This window comes from Pan paniscus, chromosome 16 (assembly GCF_029289425.2).
Source record: "Pan paniscus chromosome 16, NHGRI_mPanPan1-v2.0_pri, whole genome shotgun sequence".
Lineage (NCBI taxonomy): Eukaryota > Metazoa > Chordata > Mammalia > Primates > Hominidae > Pan > Pan paniscus.
In genome coordinates, this window is record NC_073265.2 from 8,502,478 (window position 1) to 8,528,476 (window position 25,999).

General features: G+C 42.2%; 1 protein-coding gene across 2 annotated transcripts in view; it reads left to right on the forward strand.

The window, feature by feature from the left end:
• The first annotated feature begins 1,536 nt into the window (after window positions 1-1,536).
• The window catches only part of GABRB3 (gamma-aminobutyric acid type A receptor subunit beta3), a 227,999-nt gene continuing 203,536 nt past the window's right edge, over window positions 1,537-25,999 (forward strand). Inside the window, exons 1-3 of one of the 2 annotated variants that reach the window (XM_034938413.3) lie at window positions 1,537-1,690; window positions 2,542-2,633; window positions 2,845-2,912. In XM_034938413.3, the coding sequence (XP_034794304.1) occupies window positions 1,611-1,690; window positions 2,542-2,633; window positions 2,845-2,912 (240 nt within the window). In that variant the 5' untranslated portion in view covers window positions 1,537-1,610. Of the gene's footprint in view, window positions 1,691-2,240; window positions 2,432-2,541; window positions 2,634-2,844; window positions 2,913-25,999 lie in introns of those variants that run through there. The other variant, XM_034938412.3, reaches the window with a different exon arrangement.

Sequence of the window (25,999 nt, forward strand, 5' to 3'; positions counted from 1 at the left end):
ACTGCATCTCAGGACATTTCTTAGGAGGCAATAAAGGGAGACTCTTTGATCCATGGATATGTGTCCATTAGACAGAAGTCTGCCCCATAGACTTCTAACTTGCCTGAAATTTCAGATTGCATATATGTGAGTACTGAGCAAATCCCGTGGTATCTCAGACCTTGTGGATATGAGGTGAGCATATCCCATGTGGGCTTGTTCCCATGTAAAGCTGATCAGACCTCTTGCAGAACTGGGTGCTGAGGCAGCAGCTGGGGTGATAAAGCCAAAAGCTCCAAAGAAGGTGAAGCCAAGAAGGTCTGATGTGATGCACGGTTGGATAACAATGTTTGTAATGTGGTTTTGCAAGTCTTAGAACATATAAACTGGTAGTAAGGGGGCTAATTCTTGCTATGTTGTTGGTTTTATTAAAACAACTTCTTTTCATTGTTTACTTTTTATAGCCACGATCCCCAGCAGGGCATTTCTCCAAAAGAACTGCATGCAAATAGGAGAAATAAACTGAAATATGAATGTGTGTGTGATACAACAGATATAATTTTCCAGATAATTCCATTGTGCATTAACATTGAATGCAAAGCAGTGGTGAATAGACTTTTCCAGAAAATAATTAGGGTGCTATATTTATCTCTGAATCTTTCAGGTACTGCGGTCACATTTTCTGTTCCAAAAATAAAATAGCTGATTTTTTAAAAAGGCAGTATATTTAAAATTAATGCACAGAAACATGCCAACGTGAGATTTAGGATCTAGATTTAGGTATTTACTAATATAAAGTCTCAACGATGTTAAAAGCTTAAGCTTCACGGGAAAAAAAAAGAGTCAATACAGGAAAGTAGTTATCTATTATTAACCATTCATTAAGTCCTGGAATAATCTGAAGAAGTCTACAGAACACAAAAACGAGCTTGATGTGTAGATTTTGTTAGTTGGCTACAAGTGGGATTGTGTAACCATCTTCTTCAATATTAGAAGTCCGAGGTACAGATAAACTTTATTGGGGATCACTCACTAAAATATAAAACCTGTGGCCGTAGGTGAGTGGCCCCTTAGGTGTGCGGTGGTGGTCCAGAGGGCGGGGTGCATCCGGTGTGCACTGGTACACCAGGGTCCTTGCGCCAGTGCGCCAGTAGCCTTCTAATGACAGCCGAAGGAGGCCTGCTGCAGGGAAGCAAGGACCCTTGCCTTATATTAAGGACCACGGATAGCTCTGGGCGGCACCAAAAAAGGCACGTATTTTACCTGGAATGACAATCCAGTCTCCAAGTCTGGCTGGGATTCCAGTTTGCTGATAACAAAACACATATTCAGGCCTCACTTAACCATCCATTATATTTGTATATATGTGAGCAGAAAGGGCTCAGTGCTCCCAAGAAATGTTCAGGAGTGAGGGTAAGAGGTGCAGTTTAAGGAGCAGCTGTTTAAAAAAAAAGGTCCAATTTTATAAATGAAAAATAGGGCCGCCACGCCAGGGGCTGGAAGATGGGTCAGGCGGGAAAGCCTGGGGGTGGGGGTGGGGGTAGGGGCGGGGATCCCTGCGTCGCCGTTTGGCTGCTCGGAGACTAGGGGGGAGAGCGGATCCCAGCAGGTTAGGCCGGAGGAACAGCGCCATGTGCTCCGGGCTCCTGGAGCTCCTGCTGCCCATCTGGCTCTCCTGGACCCTGGGGACCCGAGGCTCTGAGCCCCGCAGGTGAGGCGGGGGCTTCCCGGCGTTCTGCAGGCACCGTCGGGAGGCGGCGGGCAGAGGCGCGGCACCCGGGGGCTCTCGGGCTGCGCTGCAGCGGGCGGTGGTCGTCGTGCGGGGCCAACTTTGGGGGCCGGGGTAGGCGGGCAGCGTTTCCGCCGCCGCTTATGCCGGCGCCGAGGCTGCCGACAGTCCCCGCACTCGCCCGGCCGCCGAGAGCCCAGAGGAGCCGGCTCAGTGGACGACCCCCCGCCCCTCCCGACTCCGCGCAGCCGCGGCTCCGCTCGCAGCGTCCGGCCCAGGTCGCCCCCGCACTCCGCGGTCCCAGAAGTCCGAGTCCCGTGCGGCGGCCGCCGAGGCGGGAGGGGAGCGCCCAGGGCCCCGGCCTCGGGCCGCGGCGAGCGTGGGGGAGGGCAGGGTGCGCGGCGCGGCGGCTCCGCCTCCGACTCTCCGGCCTCCTCCCCCGCCCCGCGCCCGCGCGCGCTCCTCCCTCCCCGCTCCTCCTTCCTCTCCCAGCGCCCGCTCCTCCCCCTCCTCCCCTCCCCCTCCGCCCTCCTCCGCTCCGGGCCAGCGCGGCGGCGGCGGCGGCAGCAGCAGGAGCAGCCCCGGCTGCGGGTCGCGACGGCGGCGGGGCGCCCCCTCCCCCGTGCCGGGGCGCGGCGGAGGGATGTGGGGCCTTGCGGGAGGAAGGCTTTTCGGCATCTTCTCGGCCCCGGTGCTGGTGGCTGTGGTGTGCTGCGCCCAGAGGTAGGGTCGCGGGTGGGCCGGCGGGCGGCGGGCAGGGCGCGGGGTGCGCGGGGCGCTGGCGGCTGAGCCGCCCCTGACCCTGCTGTTTGTGCTCCCCGTCCCTCCCCCAGTGTGAACGATCCCGGGAACATGTCCTTTGTGAAGGAGACGGTGGACAAGCTGTTGAAAGGCTACGACATTCGCCTAAGACCCGACTTCGGGGGTAAGTGGGCTGCGCGCGGCCGCTGCGGGAAGCGCGACCCACGGCGGCGGCGGCCTGGGCAGAGGGAGGCGGGGGCCGCATCCGCGGAGCCGCGGCGGGTGGGAGTGGGGGCCCTTCGCCCGCGCCCCTCCTGGGATAGCCCCCAGTCCTCAGAGCCGCCCGCGCCCCGCGCCGGAGCTGGGCTGATCGCCGTGTCCTGTGCTTCCCGCAGGTCCCCCGGTCTGCGTGGGGATGAATATCGACATCGCCAGCATCGACATGGTTTCCGAAGTCAACATGGTGAGTGCCCGCCCTCCCAGGGCGGTCCCTGAGCCCCCGGCCCGCTGTCTGGGATCACAGGCGTCCACAGTGCTGGGCTGGAGGCCTCTTCGGCCGGGGCCGAGTTTCCCCGGTCCGCAGAGGGAGCCGCGCTCCCAGGCGCCGGCCCCTCGCTTGCCCGGCTCCCTGCACCCGCCCCGGGCGCTCGGGGGCCTGGCTGGCGTCGGAGCCGCGAGGGCGCACCCTTCCTGCGGAAGGGTCCTGGCCGGCCTAGTGCTCCCATCTGCCGCTGCCCGTGGGCTGCCAGCTCCTCCAGCGCTCTGTCGCCTGGTCCCGAGGTTTCCCGAGCGCTGTCTCGCCTCCTTAGCAACAGGCGCTGGGGAACCGGGAGAGGCGAGATGTGGGGGTGGCTCCTATATTCTAGGTAAGAGGTACTTAAGGTTTCCTTTGTTGTCGTTTGGAAAGAGATTCTGGCTGCAGGAAAGGGGAACGAAGACAGTGGTCTGTGCGTTCCAGGGGTGTCTCTGCGGTTTTTCCAAGGCTGCCTCCTGGACTGGGAGACCCGGGCCCGGCACCGCCAGTCTCTGTCCGAGGTGCTGACAGGCTTCCGCTGCTTCAGAGAGCGGGAGGCCGCGCCTAGGCGGGCTCTGAGAGGAGCCGCTCTACCGGGAGAGTCGGAGGCTAGTGACCCAGTGTCACTTAGGTCTTCTGTGAATGCAGACTGGATTCAATATTCTGACCTGTGGGAAGCGGAGGTCAGTACCCCGAGGTGCGAAGCGGGCTTTTGTCAGGAGTGCTTTAGGACGCCAGGGAATCAGGAGAAGGATGGCTCTTTCATTTGTTAATTGAGCTGAAACGCCGTGGGATTTGAAAACTAGTTTAGTTTTCTGCTGAGAGACACTCTGGAAGGAGCATTTGTAAACAGTATTTTTTTTTTTTGGAAGAAATCGTTTGGCAACTTTTCTTTCGGACATGCAACATTGAGAATACAGTGAGACATGGTTTTAGATCCACTCTGTAGGCTTCTTAACTCTCGTGTACGTCGGAATCACGTGGGCAAACTTGCTTTAAATGCATGCCTGCTAGTTTCTCACTCCAAGGGATTCTGATCAAGATAGGCTGGAGTCTTGGGGTCCCTGCATTTAAAACTACTTCTTCAAATATTTTGAAGCGGGTATTTTGTGGACAATATTTTGAGAAACTTTGCAGTAAGTCACAGATATATGAATATATACAAATAAAGTAAAGCTATTTTTAAAAATAGACGTTAGTGAGATACTTTTAAAATACCTACCACTAAGGATCTTATAGGAAGAAACTTTTGACCACGCCAAGCTGTTCTCATTAATTTTTCACTGTTAATCTAAAGCTTTTAAATATACAATCCCATGTATTTAAAAATGTACTTTTTTCCAAAGTATATCACTTAGGACATTTGTAAGTCAAATATTGTATCAGTAAAAGTGTTAGCAAGGAACACAGAAGGAATGTGACTGCATAAATTACCTTACAATAAAAATTAACATTATGTCTATTTTACTTTTTATGTAATACTATAAAAATAATTTTACTCAAAATGTTTGTTTTATGTTTTTAAGGAAACAAGTTAATACATTTAAGATCCACACTGTGTGATCTGAGATTTTCTCAACTGGGGACTTCACATTCTCTAGAGAAGACAATTTAGTACAGAAGTTAATTGATTATTTAGTGGATTATTATGTCAAAAATAATTGTCAGAGGATGGCAGGTGGAAGAGAAAATGTATTGATTTGGCCCTTTAAGAACTCTACACAATAGTAAAATAATTCGGGGAGTGAGGAGAGTGTGCTGTTGCACACCATCACATATTTGTTTGAATTATTTTTTAAACTTAGTTTTCCAGTTGTTCTGGCATCATGTTGATAGTTGGTACGTTTAAAAACTTCATCAGTGTTTGCCTAATTTGTAGTCTGTGATTTGAAGTGTCTCAATTTTCTCTGAACCCAGTAAGAGAAAGACAAATGGAAGATACAGGCCATTGTACTGAACAATCTGTAAGTGTATATTCCATAGCCAATAGGTATGCATAGCATGCCAAAATATACTTGTACGCATTTTTTTTGCATTCTTATGACAGTAATTTTTCTGGCTCTGTAAACACACACCTATTATAAACAAATATTGAGGATCCCAGTAGGATTGGAGACTGAAGGCTATTGGGCAGATGTGAATGTCAGCCATTTAAAATGTCTTCCTCCCACAAGCAGATTGGTCACGTCATGTTTTAGAAAAATCTGATTTTCCTTAAAATATTTGTGCATGATAATAGCTATGGTATTTCACCTGTTCCTAAAGGAGCCTCAAATAGAGCAATGGTTAAATATTTAGGGACTCACGTTTTAGAGGGGAAGAACAGAAAATATATGAGCATAGGATTAGAGCTGCCACTCAGTCATGTTGTTTGAAAACAGTAAAATCTATTCATGAGCTTTATTAATCACCTTACTGGTCACACAAAACTAAGTGTGGTAAGTTATGAAACTCAATAAGAAATGGTCTCACTTTAAGTGTGTTGTAACTCTTAGAGCAGATATGACAAACGGTTGTTCACAGGTAGGATGTGGCAAGTCCCATTAGAGGAACAAGTGACAGAGGCACACAGAAGAGAGAGGGAGGGAGGAGGAGGGACGAGAGAAGCTGGCTGGGAGGAAGGAGGTATTTGATGTGGAAACTTTCATGAAATAAGTTATATTTAAATTGTGTGAGGGGTATGAATAGAATTCTGACTGGCTTACTTGAAGGAGGATATTCTGGGTTAGGAAAGAAAATGGCAGAGTTACAAATGGGTGGATGAGCAGGATCAGAGATTTAGAAGGGGAGATTCCAGAGACGAAGTTGGAAAAGCAAGACAAACCCCTGTGCACCTAGGCCGTTCTGCAGGAGGCCAAGGCCTTCACATGATAATTTCAGGAAATAAGGAGCCTATAAATGGTAAAGGTTTTAAAGCAGGTAATTGACATGATTTGAGATGTGGCGTAAGATGACTATTTTGGCCATAAAGTTAATTTAGATAGAGGATTAGCGATGGTGAGGTAGAATGAATGAGGGATAAATGATCTTGGAAGATTCTTTCTTGAAATTTTCTCCTCAGGTTTTGATAGATGCATTTTTGAAAACGTGTATGTAGTGAAATAAATACAAATTCACCAAAGTTCAAAACAAGGACTTTGAAAAACACATGTATCTCAAAATGGGGAGAGATGTGTATGCATTTGTTCAAGGGCTTTTTTTAGTGTGATTGCAGAGAACAGTAACAGATACTACACAAGAATGATGCTGTTGTTGCTTTTTGCTTTAAACAATTGTAGACTCCAGTCTTTATCTACTGGTAGCGTGTGTAGATGATGCCTCCAAAAAATGTCTCCGATCTCAAATAAACACATATATAGATCAGTTAAGCATGTAAATGCATATCTCATCATTCATTTTGGTGTTTTGTGGAAACAATCTAGGAAGGGATTTGAATGTTTTAATATTTAGCATTGGTTTTGCCATAGCTTGCTTCATGGATAGTGGAGTTATGCATTTCCATTTTTTTTCTAAATCTTTTAATGTTTCTTTTCATACATTCTTTTTTTTTTAAATTAGCTGACCTGATACTTGTCAAAGAAAATTTTGTTTTGTGTAACTTCCCTCTTGTTTCTCTTAGCCCCTGTTTAAAATTTTAGATAATCTATAAAAATTATACACGGCTAGATAATTATTGAGATTTAGTTTGTATATTTCTATAAGTGAGATTGCGTATGTCCAATAACACTGTCTGCTGAAAATTACTGTGTGTGTTATAATTTTGGTGCTTACCAGTGGTTCTAGTGAACAGTAAATGTGTTGAGTAGATAGATGAAGAGATCAACAAATGGGAAAAACTTTGCAAGTACAGGAAACATAAAATATTGAAAAACAAAACAATTAGGGATTTTCAATTTAAAAACAGTATTTTAAAATATGAGTTTTAAAAAATTTATTAAAATGAGCCATTGTTTGATCTGTTAATTTGGAGAAGTTACATGTACTTACTTTTTACTTCGTTAACTATCTGGTATTAGGGACATAAAACTAGATTCAGACTCTAGTGATAGTAATGATAATTCCTGTGATTTAACTTGCACTTCGCTATTACTTCATACTTAATTAATCCATTAAAATTAACTCAAACCTAATGAAAGTGTAACTACAGGACTTTTTTTTTCTCATTTCATGTGTATAAATAATAAATTATTGTTTTTTGTTTTTAAAAATTAGAGTTCCTTTTGGGTAACATACAATGTGTATTTTTAGTTGTCATGAGACATACTCATCCATTATGCTAGCTGTTTTGTGTTCACTTCTCACTTGTTGCATTTTCTTATAAAATCCATTTTTTAATGTCTAGGTGTGAAATAAGTGTGCATGTGAACATAATTTTAGCACATTTCAAGAAGCAGCTTTGGAGCTGTATCACTACTAAATGGATACAGTCATACCCATGTACAAAAATCACACACACACACATTTGCACTATTATTTTATGTTTTTCTTTCTTCTTTTTAGAAGAGGGGCAAAGAGGAGAGGCAGATTCAGGCTAGAGTGAGCTAGGGTTAGAGGCTTGGAAAATGCAACTTTTAGACATCTTTTGACTAAATTTATGTTAATTAGTCCTCCTTCCCCCTACTTCAGGGTCTAGAAGCTGCTTTGCCGTCAGTGAGTGCTGAATGAACACAGTGCATCTAGTCCCTGGCCAGGTTCTCAGGCAGGAGGAGCTGAATCCCAGGGGTCCATGTAGTGTGTTTAAAAAAAGGCTTATAGCATTGGGAGCTATGGGTTCTGTTTCCAAGTCCCTGGGAACGTCTAGCCTCAGGCAAGTCACTTAATCCTCAGGAATTCAGTCGGAGGTTTCCAGATGCCCATTGTGTGGGGACACAATTGATACCAAAGTGATATCATAAGAGGCTGAGCTCTACAGAGAAAATCTCAGTGAGGACACCCACACTATCACATGTTAGCAGGCTGTCCTTTACTGATTGCTTCTGGAGAGCCCTGGGCCATATTCAGAGTTTGCATATGAATTGCTATTAGCAGTTTAAAGGTAGGAAATGCGCTAATGCTTTTATTACAAAGCACGCTGGGGGATGACTCAGCAGAAAGGAAGAGTTTCCCTGACCCAGTTGGGGTTGGAAAACTGCTTACATGGAAGGCACTTCAGGGGTAAGGTCCAGGGTGTGTGTCTGTGCTTGGCTCTAGGTTGCTCCATTTGGGAGGTAAGGGTGTTTATTGAGCACATTACTTTTCACTGACAGTATGTTTCATGCATAAGTTATGATCATACATCGATGCTGGGGCACTGATAAGAAAGCATATAATGAACTTCAGAGATGGAAGACAATAATACCTTATATAATATGCTCCTTAGTAAGAGAGGCTTGTGTTTAATATTAGAACGTATGGTATAGAGAGCAAAAAGAGAATGCTTTTTGCCTTTCCCCTCAGGAAGGTTGTAAAGCTTATGTTACATCTCTTAAAAAAATGGATCTTACATGCATGGTTCTGTTGTGGATGGCCTCTTGCTTGAGCCCGTGCTGGGCTCTAGGATCTTATGGTATGTTGTCTTTAGTTTGATGTGATGGGGCAAATCTGCTTATTTACAGGTAGTTAAAGAATTAACTACCTGTAAATAAGTTAAATCTGGTAGGTTGCAGTTGGAGTTGCAGTTGACAAATTAGGACTGGTGTCTGTCTTTGACTCCAACATTTGGTTTTTCCAAAGATAAAATATTCTGTTTATTTTTCCTTGGATAATGGTAAATAAAATGAGTTCAAAAAGATAGCTGTTGCTTCTTGGGCTACTTGCCAAATGAAGGTATCTTGTAGATTTGGTCTTCATGTAAATGAAGAATGGAGTAGATGTTAATGAGGAGGGTAGTGTTCTTTTAATGAAATGCATGCAGGAACAAAAGAAATGGAGAAGTGTCAATAGCAGGTGTAGAGTTCTCCTAGGGTGTCACATCTCTTGGAAAGAAAGGCTCATGTTTGGGACTGCAGACTTCTTGATTTTCACAAGTAATACCATCTGAATTCATCAACTGACTTTTCAGAATCTAATATGGGTGACAGCTCTTCTTTTTCGTCTATGAGTAACTGAACCTTTCTTTCTCATAGGGGTCTGTGTCTTACGCATGCTGATCATTGCATTTTGATGACTACCAAACATTTGGAATAAATAAATGAAGCCTATCAAACATTTGAAATCTTTTGTCATTCATAATGAGGTGTGACCTAGGGAGTTGGTAACTAACAGTTTTACACCATTCTGCGGTTTATAAAATGCTTCAGGTATTCTGTCACATTTGATTATCAAACTTGATCCATCAGCTGGTGAGGTAGGTAATAGAGGTGTTAACCTCATCTCCATTTTTTAGATGAGGAAATAGGCTCAGAAATAGCACCGACTTTCTCACTCTTACTGCAGGACAAAGCTGGGAACTGGTTCTGCTTCTTTGATCTTTCTACCTCATCATGCTACAGGACAACAAAAGATGCTCCATTAAGGGCTCACAGGACTTTATCTTCTTCCATGACCTTCACTGCTATCTAAATTAGACGTTTCCCATTCTGCATTTCTGTGAAAACTTATTCTTTCCTGCAACACTTATTATAGTGTTAAATGTTCTTTGGGTGTGGTTGTTTGCTTCGTCTTTCTTCTCTATCTCTCTCCATTAGAGCATACACTCCGTGAGGCAGGGCTGTTTCTATGAACCGTTCTTTGCATAGGATCCAATAGGTACAAATATTTGTGGAAAGGAATATATGAATGAAGAATAAACAAATGAATAAATATATAAGTGCATGAAGAAAGTGATATGTAAATTTCCAATGAAATACTTTAATGTCTCGGAATTTGGACTCAGGACAAAGAAGAATCTTACAGGCTAAATGTGATGTATACAGTGTTTACTTTAGAGGACATAATTCAACCATAATTTGTGTGATTGTACCCAATTATAATACCACCAACCAAAGATCACAAAGTCTGTAAAGTATTCTGTAGCTGGTACCCCTTTCACTGGGGAACTTTTATGCTAATTTCAAAGCAGAAAGAAGAGTAAAGGATTGCAGTGTTCTCTCAAAATTTAGCCTATGTAAGCGCTGGTGAGGATATTCTAAGCACCAATCACTGGTACCTTTGCACACCGAAAGTTTTGTGTCTCCTTAGAAAGTATATGAGGGTGGAGCTTTCGTATATTATAGGGAAGTTTTGACTTTTTTTTTTTTTTTTTTTGAGTCGGTGTCTCGCTCTGTCACCCCGGCTGGAGTGCAGTGGCGTGATGTCGGCTCACTGCAAGCTCCGCCTCCCGGGTTCACGCCATTCTCCTGCCTCAGCCTCCCAAGTAGCTGGGACTACAGGTGCCCGCCACCACGCCCAGCTAACTTTTTGTGGTTTTAGTAGAGACGGGGTTTCACTGTGTTAGCCAGGATGGTCTCCATCTTCTGACCTCGTGATCCACCCGCCTCGGCCTCCCAAAGTGCTGGGATTACAGGCGTGAGCCACCGTGCCTGGCCTTGACGTTCTTTTTATACAGGGATTCTTTGGGCTATGTCTTCCCTTCCGCCTGCCCACTCAGCAGTGCAGTGGAGCAGAGGTGGTTTTCATTTGTTTGCAAGTTTCTGGTGCAACTTACTTCTGGGCCATTTATGCCAGCCATTAAGAGGATTGTCTAGCTGCAAAATTTGGAAGAAGAGGACTAAGATAGGTCTCTTGGCGATTTGCTCAGTGCCATTCAATCAAGATAGAGTGAGTCTCTTGATCTCTGTAGCTGGAAATGTAGATTGCCCCTCATTCCTTTGTAGTCAGGAGACCACATCCAGAATTAGAAGCCATGTGTAAACATTAACTAATGTATCTCTTTTTGCATTTTTCCACTGAACTTAAACATCTCACAGAAGCATTTACTACAGATATCAAAAACTTTGGCATGTGCGGTGCTAACATTTCACATGAATAAGAATAAGATTAAGATCTGAGAACATCGCAGTTCTTTAAGTGTCCTAATTTGTTTTTAAAAGAGGATATGAATTCTATTGATTACATCATCATCATGTTTTACCCCAGTTCTACAATAAAAGAATTCCTTTTACGTAACTGCTGAATCCACATGCCATGATTCATGACACTATATATATATATATATATATATATATTTTTTTTTTTTTTTTTTTGAGACCGAGTCTCTCACTGTCGTCGCCCAGGCTGGAGTGCAATGGTGCGATCTCAGCTCACTGCAACCGCCGCCTCCCGGGTTCAAGCAATTCTCTTGCCTCAGCCTCTCCAGTAGCTGGGATTACAGGCGCATGCCACCGTGGCTGGCTAATTTTTTTAATTTTTATTTTTAGTAGAGAAGGGGTTTCACCATGTTGGCCAGGCTGGTCTTGAACGCCTAACCTCAGGTGATCCACCCGCCTCGGCCTCCCAAAGTGCTGGAATGACAGGTGTGAGCCACCATGCCCGGCCCATTTGTTTTATTTTATTTTGTATTAACTTTAAAGATTACAAAATCTGCTAGCTTAAAATGATATAACCCTGACTGTGTTTGCCATATATGTGTAAAATATTTGTCAGCTAGCTCAACATCACATCACTGTTCTTTTAAATTTTATTTTTTTGAATAAGACTTTACAATAATTAGTTTTAATGAGTAGAAGGAACAAGTTTTCTGGGTCATCCATTATTCCATGGTGTGTGTGTGTGTGTGTGTCTGTGTGTCTGTGTGTGTGTATCTATGCAGACCAAAAATGGTTGTGAAAGAACAAAACCAATTGGGATAATTTATTGTAATATTGTTAATTTTTGCCAATTATGCTGACTGTAATTCTCTATGTGAGAGATAAATCCATATATCAGGTCAAAAGTATACTAGAATGGCCACAGAGCACAGTTCTTGCCAGGTAGGATATGCTTGGTAAATATTTGTTGAGTGAATTCTTGGAGTCAATGGCCCTTGCAGTAAAGGTGTTTTATTGCAGAGATTCTCTTTTTTGGGTGTTTAGCCCATAAAAATTAACCGTAACTTTAAACATGAAGATCCCTGTGAACTTGTCCCAGAAAAAATATCTGAGTTATGGAAAACAGTGCCATCCCTATGACCCAGACCAGTGGTTCCAAAGCTATAGGCCAAGAACCCTTGGGAGGCGTTGGAGTTACTGCCAGGTGCCCTCCAAGTATAATTTCTCACCACTGATACACACTGAAGGCGCAGAGTCCACAATTAGGGCAGAGCCTGCAAAATGCCTTGCCTTTCCAAGGCAGTATGCATGCTAGAAAGGGGGCGGGGATACCTGTCTGAGGACCTGGATTGATTGTGCGATATTCTTTGTTGAGGCTCTTAAACATTCTGCAGTTAACTCATTGGTATGAGGGTATATTGGACTGTGCCATTGAATGAGTTTTCATTTCTGAATCTTTCTTTTGATTTGGCCCTGGGCACCAAAATTCCCTGTGAGGTGTCATTCCTTGTGGCATGGACTAAAACAATGGTTGCTTGGAGAACACCATCCTATAGAATGTTAATGTGTGTCCTGTAATCATTCCCTGTGAGATGTCATTCCTTGTGGCATGGACTAAAACAATGTTGCTTAGAGAGCACCGTCCTATAGAACGTTAATGTGTGTCCTGTAATCTAAGTGTTTCTGCTCAAATAATATTGGAAATTATGGCCAACACATTAAATAGGTTTCTTTGCTGCAGGAATTGTCAGATTCTTTAATACATTAATGATTTTGCAAATCTTCATGAGGGGGTGAAGAATTCAACGTTTTCCAGATATATTTGACTGGAAATTTTTTTTTCTTTGTGAAGGGGTGAGGGGCCCTTAATTAGCACTTCTTCACAGAGGTTTTGGTAGAATACAGTTTAAGAAATATGGGGCTAAAGGACTGAATCAGAATGGTCTTCCATATTAATGACAATAGCAGAGAAGAGTACTGTATTAGCAAAGCCACTTTGACTGACAGTGCCCACATCGTTGAAGGCAAAATTTTGACAAATAATCTACTGGTTTACAAGGAGATGAGTGATATTTTGCAGAAATGAAGATTAAAGCACTTGTTATAATTAATTGATTTTAAAAAATAAGATATTTTTTGTTTTACAGTAACACTCTCTGTGACATTGAGGGGAGGTTTGTATGTATTAAGCCTTCTTATGTTCTTGTACCTATTATAAGAATAAATGATAAAGAGGGCTGGGTGTGGGGTTTTATGCCCGTAATCCCAGCACTTTGGGAGGCCAAGGTGGGCGGATCACCTGAACTCAGAAGTTCATACCAGCCTGGCCAACATGGCAAAACCCCATTTCTGCTAAAAATACAAAAATTTGCCGGGCATGATTGCACTCTCCTGTAATCCCAGCTGCTCGGGAGGCTGAGTCACAAGAGTCTTGAACCCGGGAGGCAGAGGCTGCAGTGAACTGAGATCGCGCCACTGCACTCCAGCCTGGGCGACGGAGAGAAACCCTGTCTCTAAATAAATAAATAAATAAATAAGAGGGATAGAGGTGTGTGTTGAAGAGGAGAAAGTGCAAGAGGCGTCAACAATAGTAGCTTAATTTGGAGAACAAAATACGGCTCCCTGAAGCTACTGGGCGTGGCCGTGGTTGGTAGCCTTGGATACCTGGAGATTCCTCCTGGGGGCTGTAGCAGCAGAGGAAACAGGCGGTGCTCAGACACTGCATCCCACTAGGGAGAGTCCCATTCCATCTTTGAATATATTCTATTATATACACAGGTATGGTGACATGTAATTTATATTATACACAATGAGAATATATAGTATAGCATATAATTTTTATATCAGATATATTTACGTATAAAATGAAATTCTGTTTGGATGAAAGATTCTAGTGATGAAAGTATCTGGCCTGCTCTGGAGGAAGTCATCTCCAAAATTTCTCTTATGACTAATATTGTATTTTTTTTTTTTTTTTTTTTTGAGATGGAGTCTTGCTGTGTCACCCAGGCTGGAGTGCAATGCCGTGGTCTTGACTCACTGCAACCTCAGACTCCCGGGTTCAAGTGATTCTCCTGCCTCAGTCTCCCAAGTAGCTGGGTCTACAGGCGCATGCCACCACACCTGGCTAATTTTTTTGTATTTTTATTAGAGACGGGGTTTCACTATGTTGGCCAGACTGGTCTCGAACTTCTGACCTGGTGATCCTCCTGCCTTGGCCTCCCAAAGCGCTAGGATTATAGGCGTGAGCCACCGCGCCTGGCCTAATTTTGTATAATTCTATGAAGAGTGTATACCTGTTCAGGAATAGTCACTAACAGTAGCTCGGGGGCAGATGCATTTTCTGGACTCTTCTGTAAAGCACAGTACTCTCATAAGAGGACAATATTGATTAACCACCTCTGCAGAGGCATCTCTGGGACCTGGCCTGTACTTGGCTCAGAGATTGTGAAAGGCTGGTGATCATGGCTGAGTGAATGAAAGCAGATCCAGAAATTCAAAGAGATTCAAAAATGTTAATTAATTGTGGTGGGTTTTTGTTTGTTTGCTTGTGTATGTGTGTGTGTGTGTGCGCGCACGCGTGTGTGTTGGCATTTAGAAGCAGAGAAAAACAGTTTTTAAAAGAAGCATTCTTATTTTGGAAATACAGTGCTTATCTATGTATATCTATATCTGTATCTATATCAATCAATCAATCAATCAATCAATTATCCATTTATCTTTCTTTTTCTCCTTATGCCTGGAGAACCACTTTTCAATCATAAAATAAAGATAAAGTTTGAAGCAATACTAAATATGCTAAATAAAACATGGTTCTCCAGGCTTAAGATTTTACTCTATTATTATAAACTGTTTGGAATGTTAATTATCTAGGCAATTTCCTCCATACTTCAGGGTATTTTGCCTTTAGAGAACATAGAGGGTTTAGCTTTCAAGCTCGCCCTCTGCAGTGGAAAATCTGAGGTGTAAGAGCGTTTAGATCCTAAGGAAGGGTTTGTGTGAACTCTGGCAAGTCGTTCAGACTCAGTTTGATCATCTTTCTAATCAGGGTGCTGGAATGGATGCTCTCTGAGTTGCCTTGCAGCTCTGATTTCCATGTTTCTTAGAGTCCGTGAGCTGTTTGAAACATAAGGAGACCTTCTATTTGCTTTACACAGACCACAGCTTCTTGTCATTTGATACTGCATGTGGTTTAATTGGTTGTCCACGTGGTGGTCAGTGGCACGGAGCCTATCTCCTCTGGCAGCTTGCAATTGTGTTGTCAAAGCATGGTGGGTGTAGAACCCGGGAACTCTTTCTTCAGGTTCCCTTTGCTGTATGCTATGAGCCTCAGCTACTTTGTACATAAACACCTGGGATTTAACATCCGAATCCATGCTCAGTAATTTTCAGGTCTCAAACATAGTTGCATCAGTTTTTTTGGTCTGAATTTAGAATTATTAGTTTGTGAATAAAACCTTCAGTGAGCTATTCAAATGTTTCTCTTGTATCCAAAGCATAACATTTCCCTTGTTACCTAAGAAGAACCATCCAGTAGAGAAGTACCTTAGTTTTTGTTGTTGGGTTCCAAATTGTCCATATTCAGGTTTTTTAGAACATTTTTACATACATTTAATTAATGCACCATTTTTTAATCTTTTGTGGTATTTTAGTAACAATCTTAACATTCTTTGAGTTCATAATCCAGATCAAAAGGAAGAGGACAGGGGTGTGGTCAGTATCGTCTGCAGTGCTGCACTCGGCCAGTGTGGGGCCAGGAGCCAGCATTTAATGCAGATAATTTTAAGCTTGGACGTCAATTATGGCATCTCTACAAAAAATAATGTTTTGGCTGGGCACGGTGGCTCACGCCTGTAATCCCAGCACTTTGGGAGGCCGAGGCAGGTGGATCACGAGGTCAGGAGTTCAAGACCAGTCTGGCCAACATGGTGAAACCCCCTCTCTACTAAAAATACAAAAATTAGCTGGGCATGGTGGCGTGTGCCTGTAATCCCAGCTACTCAGGGGGCTGAGGCAGGAGAATTGCTTGAACTGGCACCCGGGAGGCGGAGGTTGCAGTGAGCCAAGATCGCGCCACTGCACTCCAGCCTGGGCTACAGAGCGAGACTACATCTCAAAAAAAAATTTTTTTTGCTATATGCTATTTTTTTGATTCCTAGTCTTATTAATGAAAAAATTTTATATACATAAAGTCTGAGCAAGTAAACCACTGCAGGTGTAGAGATGAAGACTTTGGTCTGCTTGCAACAGAGATGTGCAAAGAGACCAGGAAAATTGCTTGATTTTATTCTGTCATAGGAAAAAGGTGGATGTGCAAATTATTAAGTTTTAGGAAACTACCCAGTCAGGATTACGATTATATAGATCCAAATGTGGAGTGTGTACCAAACTTGGAAGTAGCCAGTGACCCCCACAAACAATTTCCAACTGTTTAACTTAGGTTTTTCCGCTGTAGATGAAATCCTGTTGGTAATGGATTTAGTGTTTGTGTGGAAGAAATTACAATGTAAAGAGAGTAAATAAGTGATTTGCGCTAATTTACCACCTTGACATAATTTGTCTACAATGGTGGTGTCACATATGTTACTTAAGGTTGTTTTTTTTTTCTTTTTTTTCTTTTTCTCTTTCAGAAGTATGACTGCTTCTTGCAAAGTTCAGATGCTTACCAGGGGAATGCACTTTGTTCCAAATGTAACCAAATTAGCACACCTGGGGTAGAATCAACTCTGAGAATTGGTGGGTGGGTATAGATCGTGGGCATTGGTTGGTTTGTTGAGATTAAGAAGAAAAGGTCAATTAATGGGGCAGATTGTCCCGCACTGGTTCTCAGCTGCCTGCTTGAATGACATTTACCTCTCCTTAGGAGATAAGCAGTGATGGCTTTACCTGCTGGTTTCTGTCTCCAAGTTTGGATACCTCATGAGTCTGTTTGGCTCAGTATTTTTTCTCTTTTTATCGCATCTCTGAGTTTCTAAAATAATTAAGGAAAATTCTCTTCTCCAACATCCTTCAGAGGAAAGCAGATGGAATTGTTGAACAAAGGCTGACAGGAAAGCAAGCCTCTGTTAATTGACATCTCATTTCCTGATATGGCAACCTTTGCCCAAGACTATATTTGATTATGCAGTAATGTGCAAACAGAAAAATCAGAACCTGCTCATGCTGCCATATTAATAGGAACCGTCAGTCAGCCAGAGAGGGACTCACATATCAGACTTACATATTACTAAACTATTTTCTGTGTATTATCACAAAAGCGTGAATGTTTCTAGGTTGCACCTCTACGGTTTTTTTTTTTTTTTTTTCTGTGTGGCTACTTGCATTATAAAGGAAACTGTGAAAACAACAACAACCAGAACAAAACCCTGAAATGTAAAACAAAACATGTTAGAATTTCATTATACTGATAGTGGAGCCCGTTGAAATGGTAGAGAAGAGGGCTTGTAAGGGACTGGTTTTGTGAATATGTATGGCAAAACACTAGTTTTGGTGCTTCACAGTGAAGTGCTGTTAACTAATTTACACTTACTCTAACAGGTTAGTGCAAAGTGAGCTATATAGAGAGAGATTTTTAAAATTCTAGACTTATCAAAGCGCTTTGCATTTTGTAGGTTGACAGTGGGAACTAACTGGAAGGAGGCAAAACAGTGAACTTTGCCATTTTTGATTTTCAAAATACATAATGTCACTGAATAATTACCTCTTGTATTCTCTGCTATGACTTGATTTTTAGTTCAATTGCTCCGTGTTGATTAGTGTATTCTTGCTCTTTCCTTCTAAATACTTAAGCTTTAAGAGGCAGCTTAACTCTGTTATAACTGCTCTTGTAACTAAATGAAATGTCCAGTGACATAAATCCAAATGATGATAGTTTGGGATTTTCCACTTTTTTAGTGCCCCCGTTCAAGCTTTGCAAGTTTGACTTGTGACACTCATAAGTCCTCAAGGCCACATTAAAGTTACTGAAGAAACTCATGAAGAGAATGTTTGGTTTGAGCCCAGGAGCGAGTGAGCAATTGAGCGCGCCAGGCAAGGAATGTGTGAAGAATGAATAATTACAGCTCCTAGGGACACTGTTGGGCCGTGGTTGCAGGGCAGGAGCGAAGAAAGGGATGAGTTTCTGGGCACTTGGCCTGGGGAGCTGACACTTAGTCCACAGCAGACTAGAAGGCATGGAAAGACCCAAGGGAACCACGGTGGGATACGAATAGCAAAAAATGGTAAAATTGGTATAAGAAACAGGAGTTTTCTTTCTTTAAATACTTGGGACACTGGGATATCTTGCTATGTTTCATCAGAAGGTAGATATATACCAGTTGCTACTGTGCCCAAAATTAAATTCTATTTAGTTTAGCTCTTAGTATGTTTATCCCTGATACAAGTGAAACCGCTGGGGGTTTTGACTACCTGAAATGTTTCTACCATCATCCTTCTGGTGGCAGCCATGTTGGGTACATCGTTTCTAAGAGGGTTACAACCCGCAAGGAGCTGGTGCAGAAGAATCTCCAGGGGTTTTCAGAGCTGCAAACTTATGGGGTGCTTAGACACCTGCTCTGTTCAGATGTGATGAAAGGGAGGAAAGCAGGTAGGAGAATGGTTAAGTAGAAAGAAGTGAGGCAGACATTCTCCTTTACTTAGCTGTGAACTCTATACATGATCTGTACACCCATGGGTTTTTATACATAACACATATGTGACTTTATACATAACACATATGTGAGATTACATTTTTATATATTTTTTAGCATTGTGTCAGGTGCAGGAACTTTTTACCTGTGTGGAGTGTTCTGTACTTTAAAAAATTTTTTTTGAGACAGGATCTCGCTCTGTCGCCCAGACTGGAGTGCAGTGGTGTGATCTTGGCTCACTGCAACCTCTGCCTCCTGCGCTCAAGTGACCCTCCCACCTCAGGCTCCTGAGTCACTGGGACTACACGTGTGCACCATCACACCTGGCTAATTTTTCTATTTTTTTTTTTTTAGTAGAGAGGGGGTTTCACCATGTTGCCTGGGGTGGTCTCGAACTCCTGGGCTCGTGATCCACCTGCCTCAGTTTCCCCAAGTGCTGGGATTACAGGTGTGAGCCACCATGCCCAGCCTGTTCTGTATATTTAAATTGTGAAATGAAGACCCATCTGGAGTCGATAAGATCATTATTTAGGAAATTTGATACTCATTACACTTTGACTGCTTCCACAAAATAATATCTATTATTTTCCAAAATTAAAAAAAGTTGTCATGAAGAAAATTTTATAATATGTGAATACATTTGGATGTATTTCTTTTAGTTTTTCATGCACATTTAATATGTATGCACTATTATTTACACACTGTACATACAAGTTACTATCATACTTTTACATGTAACTTTATATTATAGATACTCTTGTGCTATTAAATATGTTTTACATTTATTTTAAGGGCTGTATAGTATTCCCTTGACTGGCGAAATAATGTATTTTACTTAGTAGTTTTCTATTGTTGGACATTTAGATTACTTGCTCTGATTTGGTTGACTAAATAATGTTATGATGAATATCTTTATGCCTAAGTTACTGTATGTGTTATGGATTATTTCTTTGAGATATATTTCATTAAATAAGATTGCTGAGTCAAATGGTATGAATATTGTTTTCAGGTTTTTTATCCAAGTAACCAAGTAGCTTTCAAGAAAAGATCTTTCACTTTGGGCTCCCATTGGAATGTCCAAGAATGTTCTATATCTATACTTCTAGAATCAATTTCTATTAGTAAATGGGAAGACAACTGTAGCCCAAAAAACATTAGAATGCAAAGTAAAATTGAGTCAAATCCCCAGATATTCTGAATATTGCCATTATTCCAACATGATCTCATATAATAGTAAAAAATAACATATACTTTGGTTTTACATTAAAATTGACTTTAATTTAATTACATATTTGATATTCTGGTAGGTGAGCAATAGAATACACATGTTCAAGTCATTGTTTTGGTTTAGTCATTCAGACTAATTCTAATTTCCGCAGCAAATCTTACACAAGAAAAGAAAAAGTTTCTCAGAAGTCAGGCCTAAGAAGTTGGGAAAAAAATTGTTAGGGGTGGCCGGGTGCGGTGACTCACACCTGTAATCCCAGCACTTTGGGAGGCTGAGGCAGGCAGATCATAAGGTCAGGAGATCGAGACCATCCTGGCCAACATGGTGAAACCCCATCTCTACTAAAAATACAAAAAAAATTAGCCGGGCATGGTGACCTGCACCTGTAATCCCAGCTACTTGGGAGGCTGAGGCAGGAGAATCGCTTGCACCAAGGAGTTGGAGGTTGCAGTGAGCTGAGATTGCACCACTGCACTCCAGCCTGGTGACAGAGCGAGACTCCGTCTCAAAAAAAAAAAAAAAAAAGTTGTTAGAGGCTCTAACCATTTTTATCTGGAGTTCCATATGGTCAGATTCCACCAAGGGATTTAAATCTCCGTTTAATCCTGTGTTTTATCTCCACGACTGAGCCGAGCCTCGACCCCTCGGGTGTTTGAGTGCATGACACAGTGGTGAAATAAAGCGTGGGAAAACTGAGGTCTCAGGCTTGGCACTGAGAGGAGCCCATCATCACTGCACACACCTCTGGGGTAAGGGGTCCTCCTCTGTGTCGTTGCCTTGATCTTTGTTGGAGTGCAGTGAGGGTGTGCCAAGTGAGCACCGATTCATTGGAGGTGTTGTTTAGTGAACCATTAGTTTACTTTGCCTACATGGGTAACATTTTCGGAGACTGTTTTCCATGTAGTTAATGAGAAAAAAAAAGTCAGACATCATTTAATATGATTCAAAGTTTGGTCTACTGATGCAGAGACAAAATGTTAAGTGGCTATTAACATGTAATTGGGAAGGGCATTTGGACTAATTTGGATTTTTCCACATTGACTGTGAAATGAATCAGTAACTGTTTTTCCTCCCTACCCTAATTCTTACTCCTTCCAGCATGCCCAGAAAAGCAGCACCTTGGTGAAATCTGCTCAGAAGGGACTTCACATTTCTCCAAGTTTCTCAACTACTTCTGATCTCTCTCTGTCTGTCTCTGTCTCTCTCTTTTCTTGTTTTACGTTGTCAGGCATTTGAGCAAAGGTGCTCTTCTGCTTTCGAGAAGACCGTTGTTGCTGGTCGTCTTCTCTCCCTCTCTCCCATTCTTACTCTGCCTTCTGCTCTGTCAGAAATTTTAGTTCGACTCGTGCTTAATGGCCTGGTTCTGCCTCCCATCTTAGGCAGCAAAGAAATCTGTTTCAAGTCCCTCTATCCCCTTTAAATCATGGGTTTATGTTGCTTTTTTCCAGCCTTCCAAAAGTTGCTGGGGAAAACGTCTGAAGCAAGCCCACACACTGGAGAAAATGGTCTCTGATGACAAAATGTCTCCTAGTAAATACATGTATTATTTTATCTTCATTGTCTTCACCACCCAGAACATTCTCTGTCCTCAAGGCCTTCATCCTAACATCCCATCTTTGCTGATAGTTATGGAACTCAAGTTCTGTTTCCATCAGAAGACCAACAGCATTGGTTTACCTGTAGCCTGCCCTCACCCCAGACCAGTGTATTTCTCACAGAGATGCTGCTCCCCGCGGAATTCACCTCTCTACCCACCCTCTATATTCGGCTTTTCCTGTACCCACATTCACTGTCTCCTTTCTAAAATGATAGCTTCCTCTCCATCAGGTTCTTTCCTTTAATCTTCATATAGGAAATAGAAAGTATCTGTATTTAAAAGAGACTGGCCAATCCCTTTGCTTGGCTGCACTGCCTCTAACGGTTGAGTTCTTTTTTACAACCACCTCCCACCATGTATTTCTGGACAGTTTCTGGGACCAAAGTCAACCTATATCCTTGCCCATGCCCTGGTTATTGGCCAGGTCTCCTGAATTGTGCTTCACTTGTCACTCAGTCCCAAAGATCATCTTCATCTCTTTCTTCTTTCTCCAATATGTAATTATTCACCCAGTCTTGCCTAGTAATTTTGGTAATATAGTGAAGACTGCTCCTTTTTTCCCAGTGCCTCAGTGTGGAGCCCTCAACTGCAGTGGTCTCTGATCTGTCTTTCACCTGTGAATCTCCTGTGGTCTGGTTCCTCTTACACAGTATTATCAGTCGATTCTTCCTGCCACTCCCAGCGTAGGTAGCCCTCACGGCTCTACAGTGCCCGCTTGATGTGTGTCGTGAAGGGGTAACTGGAGCCAGTGTCTGCGGTGACGGGACACTAAGAATAAGGACCAGCTCCACCATCTGGGGAAAGTGCCTGTGGACATCCAGGCAGCCCTCAGTGCCTGGGGCAGCTCAGAAGTTAGCTCAGAAGTTAGGGAGTTCTGAGGTTCTCAAGAGGTATCAGAGCCTGCAGCACCATTTGGTCAGTACAAGAAACAAGATTTAGCTTTCTTTCTGAGAAAATGCCAGAACAATAGAAGAACAATAGACACCTCAAGCACGTGTACTGGTAGTGATGCTATTTTGATTGAGGTGACCAGAGGCAGAAGAGGACCTAATCTTCAAGGAAAGCCTTGCCCAGAGAAAGAGTGCAGTGGGGCAGACAGAGCCAGATGTTGTCCTGGCGTGTAGTGTCCCTCGGAAGGAGGATGCTCTGGAGAGCTACTGTACAGCGTGCCGACTGTAGTTAATAATAACGGACATGTGAAAATTGCCAAGAGGGGATTTTAAATATTCTCACCACAAAAAATGCTAAGGATGTGAGGTGATGGATATATTCATTGGCTTGATTATACCATTCCACAGCAGGTACACACATCAAGGCCTGATGTGGTACATCATAAATATGTACAGCTTTTATTCATAAATTAAGAATACACATGAAAAAATGCTTATTAAAGGAGAGGGGCCGGGCGCGGTGGCTCATGCCTGTAATCCCAGCACTTTGGGAGGCTAAGGCGAGCGGATCATGAGGTCAGGAGATCGAGACCATCCTGGCTAACACGGTGAAACCCCATCTCTACTAAATATACAAAAAATTAGCTGGGTGTGGTGGTGAGCACCTGTAGTCCCGGCTACTCGGGAGGCTGAGGCAGGAGAATCTCTTGAACCCAGGAGGTTGAGGTTGCAGTCAGCTGAGATTGCATCATTGCACTCCAGCCTGGGCGACACAGTGAGACTCCATCTCAAAATAAATAAATAAATAAATAAAATAAAGAGAGCAAGCGATCAATTCTGAAATTTTGAGAGTCTGCAGGAAGTCTGTCCATGTCTGCTAGTTGCTGATCACCATTCCCTTAGGTACTGTGGTTACAGGGAGAACCAGAAAGGAAAGACAGAAAGAAGGTGTGCATGAGGAGGCTCTTGGTGTGCTAGTTAAATAACACTAGGTTGTTGACTTTTAAAAAATGTTTTAAAGCATGCTGTTTTTTATATAGAACAATTTATTTCTTGGGAGAGGCAGACATGCCACCTCAGATACATTTATATTTTTTGTTTATTAGCCCATGTTTCCTCCTTGCCAAGCACCCATTGAAAGCCATGTTACATAGTTTGCCTGAAAATCAGCAATGCATGTAAGGTTTCTAGTTTACTAGTGTGGTGCAAGAACATGGCTTTTTTTCCTAAAAAATAAAAATCTGAAATTAGCTAGGAAAGGAACAAATTTGACAGTATGAAATCTAGAGAAATGAAGGCATGATTTATGCTTGGACCAAAATTTATTTACTGGAATGCTGAATCAACAGTAACATAAAGGACCCCCTTATGAGGGGTCCCCCAACATAAGGGACCCCTCATTACCAAAAATACTAATGAGTTAGATATACTATTGATTTTTTTTAAGGGTGCTTTGGAAATAATAGGCTATAATGAAAATTAGGAGTGTAACATCAAATTCTGAATCAGGAGGAGGCAGTGGAGGTGGTTACTTTCAGATTCTTTATCTCATGATCTTCTGTGTCTAGAGAGCCCTTTTTTAACGAAGGAAATCTGATCACTGCACTGTTATTACTGCTGGGCTGTGTTCCAGGAGTCGGAAATTGTAGCCTTTGGAACAATGCAGCTTTCCCTCTGCAATTGTTCTGGACACATTCCTGAGCATCTCTGGTTTGAATTTCTACAATGTAATTGTTGCCAGTTGATGTTTAAAAGGTTATTATTTTAAATATTTGATTAACATGGATAGTAAAACGTGCTTTGTTAAAGAAAGAAAGGAATCCTGTGAATTCTAGATAGCCTTATCATCAGAAACCATTTTTTCCCCAAGTTGACTAACATGGAAAATACAAAAGCTCAGATTTTGAAGAACTTTTGTAAAAACGCATCACATATGTTTCAGCATTAGCAGTTCTTCAATCTTTTGTTATCTGGAAAGATTATAAAAATCTAGAGATTTCACTATTCTTCAGTGTGAATTGTATTTTATAATACATAATTTTAGAGGAAAAAAAGGGCCAAATACTGACTTGTGTTACTTGAGGGACTTAAGAATAAACACATCTGATTATATCATAATGAAATCTGAAAATAAATGTTTGGCAAAATGTCTGTAATTCATGATATTTCTGAGTTTCATTAAGTAATTAGCAAAAAAAGTACTTTTCTTATTCATTCAATATAACAGCATTGCCTTGACTTCTTCACTTTCTAGCCTGCATCACAGGTTTTTACAGGCTTTCATATCTCTGGCAGTTTTCTACTATTTATGAGTTGAGCATTTTATGAAATTCTATTTTTTTCAATTTAATAATAAAGCCATTTTACTCTAAAGAAGCTTCTTGCATTAACTTTTCTCTTCATAATCAGCTTAAATTTAATGTAAACACACATTTTAGTTAATCTTAATTCACTTGTCTCTGTGTATTCTGCCCAATTCTTATTATTTAACTGAGCATGCCTCGAAGATAGGTACCATGTCAGCTGGTCCCTTTGCTTGACACACAGCAAAGAAAAATTTTAAAGCATAATTTATGCTTTCCTAACAAAAAAATTGACATTTCCATTATATCATACAGTTTCTCAGTTTGAGTGGGGAATACCCTATTCTCTGAGCAGTTCATCTAGAAAGCAACGGAAGGGCAGTATCTTGGTAGTGAATGGGGTCTAAGCCTTAGTATTCCACTACTGCTAATTGAGGGCTTGGGTTGAATGGATAATTAACACCCACAGTTTATTGGAAACCTCATTTTAGTAAGTAGTTTTAACTTCTTCCTTCCCTGAACCTCTCCTAGAGTTGCTAATGTGTAGCAACATGGCCTGATTTGAATTCCAACTCCTTTAATTTCCCAGTCTTCTTTCTGTTGGAGGTGCTTAGAAGCAGGAATACCATCAAAAGGCGTGAAGACACAGGGGAAGAAGAAATCGAAGGGAGAATAGAAACAGTTAAAAAATTTTTCTAAACAGATTTCCAATTCTGGCCAAGATGGAATAGTGCCATTCCTCCCAGGTCCTTCCTCCTGGAACACAAAACTCTGGCCATAACACAACAAATAAACACAGGAAGAATCTGAAGGTTGAAAGAGAAAGGCAGCTTGCCTGAGAACCTCAGGACTTGAGGAATGATGCTGCGTTGAGTTCCTTAGGCTTTCTTTTTGCCTTTCATGTATCCCAGATACTGCTCTGGGAAGTCTGCAACCTGACACTGCTGACAAGCAGACAGACACACAAACAAACAAACACCAACAAAAAAGCCCCCGCGAAAGGACCAGGAAAAAGATGGTCTAAGAGCACAAAAAACTTTTTGATAATGCCTACCCTACTCCAGCCAAACACCAACCAAAAGCTGCATGCACTTCCTCCTCGTTTCAGCAGTCAAGCTGGGAGCTAATCTTTCACCCACCACTGAGTAGAAACAGGAGGATGTGCTCCCAACATACAGAAGAACCAAATGACGCCATCAGTCAACAGGATTTGATTGACATTTATAGAACATTTTACACAACAAAAGCAGAATAAACATTCTTTTCATCCGCCCAGAGAGCATTTCAGAAGATAAACCATACCATGAGTCTTAAACAAACTCTAGTACATTTAAAATATTAGTATTATACAGTTTATGTTTTCTAAGCATAGTGAAATCAAACTAGAAATCAGTGACAGAAAGATAACACTAAATCACTAAACTCTTGGAAGTTAAACAGTAAA